This window comes from Pteropus vampyrus, unplaced genomic scaffold (genome assembly GCF_000151845.1).
Source record: "Pteropus vampyrus isolate Shadow unplaced genomic scaffold, Pvam_2.0 Scaffold77, whole genome shotgun sequence".
Classification (NCBI taxonomy): domain Eukaryota; kingdom Metazoa; phylum Chordata; class Mammalia; order Chiroptera; family Pteropodidae; genus Pteropus; species Pteropus vampyrus.
The window spans coordinates 2,181,305-2,189,097 of NW_011888858.1; the positions used below are offsets into that span (position 1 = coordinate 2,181,305).

Genomic DNA, 7,793 nt, shown 5'->3' on the forward strand with positions numbered 1-7,793 from the left:
AGTTCAAAACACTGGTAATAAAGATGTTCAATGAACTTTTGGGAAGTGTAGAGAACTTCAACAAAGAGATAAAAAACATAAAAATGGAAATTATAAAAGGGAACCAGTCTGAAATGAAAAACACATTTTCTGAGATGAGAAGTATATTAAATGGAATAAACAATGAAATAAACAAAGTGAATAAAGAAAAGGATCAAATGACCTATCTAGAGGACGGGAAAGCCAAAGACATTCAATCAGAATGGCAAGAGATAAGATGCCAAGACTATAAAAATAATTTAAGGAGCATATAGGACACTATTAAAAGTCAAAATATCCATCTGATTGGCGTACCTGAAGGAAAACAAGATGTCGAACAGCTATTTGAAGAAATAATGATGGAAAACTTCCCTAATTTGGTGAAGGAAATAGACATACAACCCCAGGAAGCTCAGAGAATCCAAAAAACCAGGGATCCAAAGAGATCCACACCAAGACACATCATAATTAAAATGCCAAAGGTTAAATACAAGGAGAGAATCTTAAAAAGCAGCAAGAGAAAAGCAGATAGTTACCTACAAGGGAGTACCTATAAAACTGGCAGCTGATTTCTGAAAAGAAACTATGAGGGACAGAAGAGCTTAGCAAAAAATATTTGATGTGATAAAGGCCCAGGATCTACAACCAAGAATACTTTATCCAGGAAAGCTATCATTTAGAGTTGAAGGACAGATAATGAGCTTTCCAGACAAAAATAAGCTAAAGGAATTTATAACCACCAAGCCAGTATTACAGGAAATGTTGGAGGGACTCCTTAAGAAGAAAAAACATGTATCAAAAACAAGAATAAAGAATGGTAACAACTACATTCGTATCAATAAGTACCCAAATAGAAAAGAATTAAGTGCTCCAACTAAAAGGTAGAGTGTATGAATGGTTAAGAAAACAAGACCTCTACATACTGCCTACAAGAGACTCTCTTCAGGTTAAAAGACACACAGAGACTAAAAGGGAGGGGATGGAAAAAGATATTGCTTTGATGGACCTAGAAGCTATTTAAGTCAGACGGAGAAAGATAAACACTATATGATTTCACTTATATAGACTCTAACGAATAAAAAGAACAAACTAATCAAAACAGACTCACAAACATAGTGGACAATTGGTGACAGACAGAAAGAAGGGGGAGTTTGGGAACTGGGAGAATGGGGTGAAGGGTTAAAGAAGTACCAATTAGTAGCTGATGGATGGTCACGGAGATGGGGAGCACAGCAAAGGGAATGAAGTTAGCATTAATATGTTGGCTAGGTGGAGGGACAGGGGAGGGAGGGAGCAATTGGGGGGATAGTTTTATGAACTATATAGCTGTCTAACCAATGTACTGTATACCTGAAACTAATTTAAATAAATAAACTAGTAAATATGATAATCACCTCCACTTCCGTTTTCCCCCACATACTCTGATTCTTCTAACTCCCTTCTTTTCACTTGCAACTAAACTATCTGCATTTTGTCCCTCAGGACTCTGCTGCTTAATTCAAGAGTTCCCAGCCTGGAGTCCCCAAATCTTTAAAGGATCTATGAAGATAATAATGGGAGTCCACAACCTTTAGAACATTTCAAAAAGTCAAATGAAATTCTACACCACCCACAGTAAGGCTGTAGAGGCTCCTCAAAATACCAAATTTGTTTCTGAAGTATATATTTCTATATATTCCTTCATGCTAACAGGAGACTCTGATTAGTAATCATATATGTCCTTAATTTTAAAACAAATTAACAAATGTGGTTGTTTTATGAACAACAACCAAAGAAAATCTTTCAAGACCTGAGATCGTGGTAGTGAGTAGAGATAACCAAAAGATTCTTTGGTGGTGAAATGTTTGGGATCTGCTACGTAACTGACAGGATGAACCCCCTGAGCTGTGCCTGTTAATATTTAGAAACATTAAAGATACTGTCCATTGCCAGAAAAAAAGAACCAAAACTACAACCTTATTCAATAGAAGAATGGCTTCACCATGCGGGTACTGCATGAACTCTGCTGAGATAGCCTGAGCCAAGTTCCCAGGGAAGAAAGAAAGCCATAGTTGCAGACAAAACATCTTATTATATATTAATCTTTTCAAGTAAGTTAGTCTGTGGCTTCCATCATCGCCTCCAAGCCAAGATTTTTCTTGTGACCTTTACTTCAACAGCTAAAAATGTTTTGTTTTGTTTTTTTAATATATGGTTTTATACAAGACCATTGAAAGTTTCCTTGTTTATTCCTATAGATACTTAAAGTGGGTTGCTATTTCAGTTAGAAGTAATCTTATTAACATTTGCTAATTCTGTAGGAAAATCTAACACCTTTCCCTTTTGTTCATCTATTGTGCATTATGACACCACAGCTACATCTCCAACCTACATCTGTGCATCTTAACACAGGTTTCCCTTTTTTCTTGGATATTTCATTATCTCACAATGTCTAGTCATGAGCCTATGCCTAAACAAAAGAAGGTGGTTGAAGGATATTAACTCTTGAAGGCAGATTTTTAAAAAAGAGGATTACATTGCCGTTTCTGTTTTCACTGATAATTATTCTCCTATAGTTTGCCAACGGCTACAAAAGTTTTTGAAATCTTTATCTTGGATATGAGCAATAAATATATGTTTATATAATGACAATCATGGAAATGATTTCATGTCTGAATTGATAGGGTAATTAAAACAATTCTCTCTTTTAGTCAGATACTCTTTTACATTTAACTATTTTGCTTATATTCACAATTTTTTTTAATAATCAGGCACAGCACATTTATTTAAAAAGAATTTTTAAAGTATGGGGACAGAATAGATAACGGAGATAGCACAATTTCCTCATAGACTCAAGCCAAATTAACAATCAAAAGCCAGAAATAGTACAACTACAATGATAACAAATTAAAAACAAAAAAACAAAAAACACCCTCCTCGCAGTCTTTTTCTAAGTATAAACTATTTCACTGTCTATTTAGCCATAGGTGAGTTTGCTCACTCAAGATGCATTTATTTGAAGTAATGTGGTATTTAAAATGGACACTCAAGGTAATACTCAGTAAATTTAAGTTCTACCAGCTCTTCTACTCACTGGCATGCAACTTTGAAAAAATGACAATTTCTCTGAATTTTATTTTTTCTCAGTAAAATCCAATTGATTATATCTACACTACTGACTTCTCGGGATTCTTGTGAGAAAAAAAAATTTTTTTAACTGCAGAGAATTACATAAAAATAAAATAGCAGAATTTAGTGCTTGAAAGAAATGAGAAAAAACTAGAAACCGTAATACATAGAAAATGCAAAATAAGTTTAAATAATAAGAATAAATATAAATGTTAAATAGTAATAATAAATATGAATGGTTTTAACATACTTATTAAAAAAGTGGATAAAAATAAAATCTGATATTGTTTATTTTTCATCTATGCAAACCAATGATATAAACCCTTGGTATCTCTCTTTAATGATTCTATTCTGTAACCTCTTTTAACTGTATCTTAGCCAAACCAAGAGTAAGCATCTATTTTAAGAAGGCATTATTTTGTATATTGGATGTACACACACACACACACACACGCGCGCGCACACACACGCACACGCACACTTTTTTTTTTATAGAGGGTATTGTCTTGAAATTTCATTAGCTATTGTACTTGAATTAGAGGCAAGGGGGGTTGGGATACATTGACCCTGAGCTTCACAAAATCTATGACCTGAGATTGTCAAGCAGAATCTCAAGTCCCTTAAAGGTTCAGACCTAGTATGCAACACCTAGGCAAACAAGTAAAACACTGAATAAATATAAGGAGAGTTCTTCTACATCTCCACCTTCTCCCCCTTCTCATTTCTTAATCACTTTCTCTCTCTTTTTTCCTTTTTGCACAGGAATTGCCATTAGAAAAGGAACTTATGGCAAAGGGAAAGCACAGGCATCTTCTCAAAATCCTCAAGATAAGCTTTCACTTCAAATGCCCCAGATTGCATCTGCCCCATCCAGCTAGGTTGGCCCACCAGTTAAAGTCTTGAAAAATAGTACTACAGCTATAGTCTTACCATTTCCTTAAAAACACACAAGGACCAGGATCTGCAAAAAGAAAGTCAAAGCAAAAATTAGATTTAATCAGATTCAAAGTTACGATAAAGGTAGCATCACAAATCAATGGAGAAAGGAGTTAGGAAAAATAATTACTTAGGGGAATGGCAAAATTAAATCAAATATGTCACACCTCATACTAAAATAAACCACACAGGTAAATTGAGCAGATAAATAAAAAATTAAAAAAAAAACTGAATTAGAGCAAAAATAAAAGAATACCTACTTAATCACTGAATTTCAATATCTTTAATAAGAGTTAAAGATATAGAGGAAAATATAAATGGATTAAAGTATTTAAAACTTAAGATTTCTATGTGTCAAAAAGTAAAACTTGAAGAGAACATAAAAATTTGTAAAAATATTTGAAAACAAATATGATAAAGGTTTAATAATCTTAATATTTGAAAAGTATAAAAATATAAATAAGAAAAACACTAAGGTGTCAAAAGTTAAATGGACAAAGGATAGTAACTGAATTCATATTTGAAGACATATAAAAGGCTAATAATTATAAGAAAAAAATTCAAACTTGCCTGTAATCAAAACAAGGCAAATAAAAATTAGATGTTTTGTAAATATCAAATTAGCAAAAATGTTTTGCAAAAGATGATGCTGGAAGGGTAAGAAGTACTCTTGTATACTGTGGGTAGAAATTTAAATTAGTACACTTTATGAAAAATAATTTGGCAGCAATGCTTATATTCCTTAATCTAATTCTACTTCTAAAAATGTACCCTAAAGAAATAATTCCAAGTGTCAGCAAAGATTTATGCATAAAAATGTTCATCTTTAACAGTAGAAAACTGGATACATCTGAAATGTCTCAAACAGAAGTGATTAAGAAATTAAAATTTATGTTTGGAAGTTTTTTGTTTTTCATTTTTTAATGTAGGAACATGTAGATCATACAGGCCAACTTATCCTCATAATGACAGATTGTTCCAGATTGTTCCTTTTGGGAGTTTTGAAGCACATTTGAGTTTTGAAATAACATTTTCTACCCTCTGGAGTGTTTTGGTAAAGGAAAGTGGGTGTCCTCTGGCATCAAACAGACATGGCTCAAAGCCCAGTTTTGTTACTCAGCTGCACAATCTTGTGCGAATTATTTAACTTCTCTGAGACTCAGTTTCCCCTTCTCAGACAGGAAGATAATAGATAGATTTTCTAAAGATTAGTGATATATATGTAAAGCATCTTGCATATAGTAGATACAGGTAGTATATGAGTGGTCGTTAGTTAGAATTTTTAGTTACAACTTCAGTGTATCAATGGCTTCAGTAGAGAACTGCAAGCAACACATCAATCAAGTACCGATTGGGCTTCTACTATGTGCAACGTGGTGCCAGTTCTGAGAGAACAAAAATGAGTAAGAGGTGGTTTCTCTTCTCAAGGAATTTACAACCTGGTGGGAGATAGGCTATAAACTTAAAAAAAAAAAATGGAATTTTTGAATTCAGATATTTTCTATTACTGTACTTTTTAAGGCTAAACTGACTCAAGCCTAAGGAAAAGGGGAGAGAAGCATAAGAAAACGCCCCTTGTGCCTAGTCATGTTGTGACCCATGAGACACACAGCCCTTGTTCTGTAGACTTTTCATGTATTATTATACCAAGAGTGGTTTCCAGCTTTATTGGTCAGAGAGCCACTATAATACCGAATTAATCCTTTTGGAGAAAACCTCTCCAAATATTGATAATATGAATGAATAACACTCTTTTCTACTGCCCTTTCATGCTATAGGTAGAGCTTACGCCATTTATTTTAGAAACACATTTTTTATGTTATTTCAGCAATGGGTAGGATGGCATTGCTCCCAGGTGGCCATTATTAGCTTATGTCCCAAGTGTTGTTAACTAACGATGCTCTTCAAACTTGTCTGCACATTAGAATCACCTGGGGATCTTTTAAAAATTGCAGGTCCCAGGCCAAACCCCAGACCAATCAAAACACAATCTCTGGGGGTGGGACACGAGCACTAGTATTTTTTTTTTTTTTGAAACAGGCAAGTTTGGAGTCTAGCAGGTTATCATTTCGTGGGTTAAGACCACTGGCTCTGGAATCAGACTGCCTGGAACCAACTCCTGGCTCTAACCTCTGATCTTGGGCAAGTTTATTTACGCTATCTGTACCTTAGTTTTCTCATGTTCTTACCTCAAAAGGTTGTTGTGTGAACGTTAAATAAGATGATACATGTAAAGCACACTGTATAGTGCTCAAAACATAGTACATACATATACAACAAATTGTAGCTATTATTAATTCTAAACATTCAAGAATTAAGATTCTACTTAAACTTGGTGAATAAAAAACATTTGTTTAAGTAATTGTTAAAGAAGCATCTACTATTAAGGGTTCCAACTATGAAAATTCGTGAAATGAGAACTTAACTGTCAACATGTACTCACATGTATTTTCATTATTTATGCACTTATACCCTCCCCTCACTTCTAAAAAAGATTTAAGTTTGCTTACATAAACACATACACTACAATAGAATGTTATCTGTTTTAACATAAAAAAATCAAGGACAGAGTAGAAAAAATAGTGGCAGGAGAAGGAAAGAAAAATAAAATGAAACAAAGAAAGAATACATAATAAAGCCCAGTACAGTTGTATCTGAGCATTCTATTATTGAAAGCAAAACCACCAACTTTTCCTAATATTCAAATCTGAAAGAAATTTCTCTTGTGAAGTCACATTAGTATTATACAGGCATAAAATAAATTATAAGACTTGATAATAGGTGAAGAGACTCCTATTTTCTTTTTTTCCTTCTTCAAACTTTACTCTTGATATATGTGTTTCATAAAACCAAGTTAAATTAAGAAAAATAAGTTTCCAGTAAAGTATCATACATGACTGAATACAAGGCACAATTTTTCCCAAAAATTATTTCTCAGAAAAGAGTTTACCTTATATGCAAGTTCTTTTAGGAATCAATCTCGTGAGGTACTTTCTCAATTACTTGATTTTCCCAACAAAGAAACAGTCAAGGAAAACATATTAGCCTGAAACAACTTCAATAAATGCTAGAATGGAATAATTATAGAGCTCTCCCTACAAAAATTAGTATATAAAAAGAAAGGAGAGGTGAAGAAATTTTTAATGGGTTTAGTAATTATTCTTGGGAACCTCAACAAACACTTTTCCGTAGAGGACTTACAAATGGCCTACAAATATATGAAAAGATGTTCAACATTGCTAGCTATTAGGGAAATGCAAATCAAAATCACAATGAGATACCATCTCACACCCGGTAGAATGGCTACAATCAACAGGACAAGTAATAACAAATGTTGGAGAGGATGTGGAGAAAAAAAAGGAACCCTCATACACTGCTGGTGGGACTGCAAATTGGTACAGCCACTATAGAAACAGTATGGAGGTTCCTCAAAAAACCAAGAATTGATCTATCATATGATCCAGCAATCCCTCTATGGCTATTTACCCCAAAGACTTGAAAACCCATATCTGAAAAGATATTTGCACACCGATGCTCATAGCAGTATTCACGGTGTCCAGGATATGGAAGCAACCAAAGAGCCCTACGATAGATGCTTGGCTAAAGAAGCTGTGGTACATATTTACAATGGAATATTACTCAGCCATAAGAACAGATAAAATACTGCCATTTGCGACAACCAGGATAGACCTCGAGATAATCATGCTAAGCAAAATAAGCCAGACAGAAAA

The 7,793-nt window shown here is 33.8% G+C and overlaps 1 protein-coding gene across 1 annotated transcript in view; it reads right to left on the reverse strand.

The window, feature by feature from the left end:
- The window catches only part of THEGL (theg spermatid protein like), a 51,090-nt gene that overhangs the window by 30,983 nt on the left and 12,314 nt on the right, over positions 1-7,793 (reverse strand). The window contains exon 2 of the mRNA XM_011362671.2: positions 4,057-4,087. Within this exon, the coding sequence (XP_011360973.1) occupies positions 4,057-4,087 (31 nt within the window). The remainder of the gene's footprint in view (positions 1-4,056; positions 4,088-7,793) is intronic.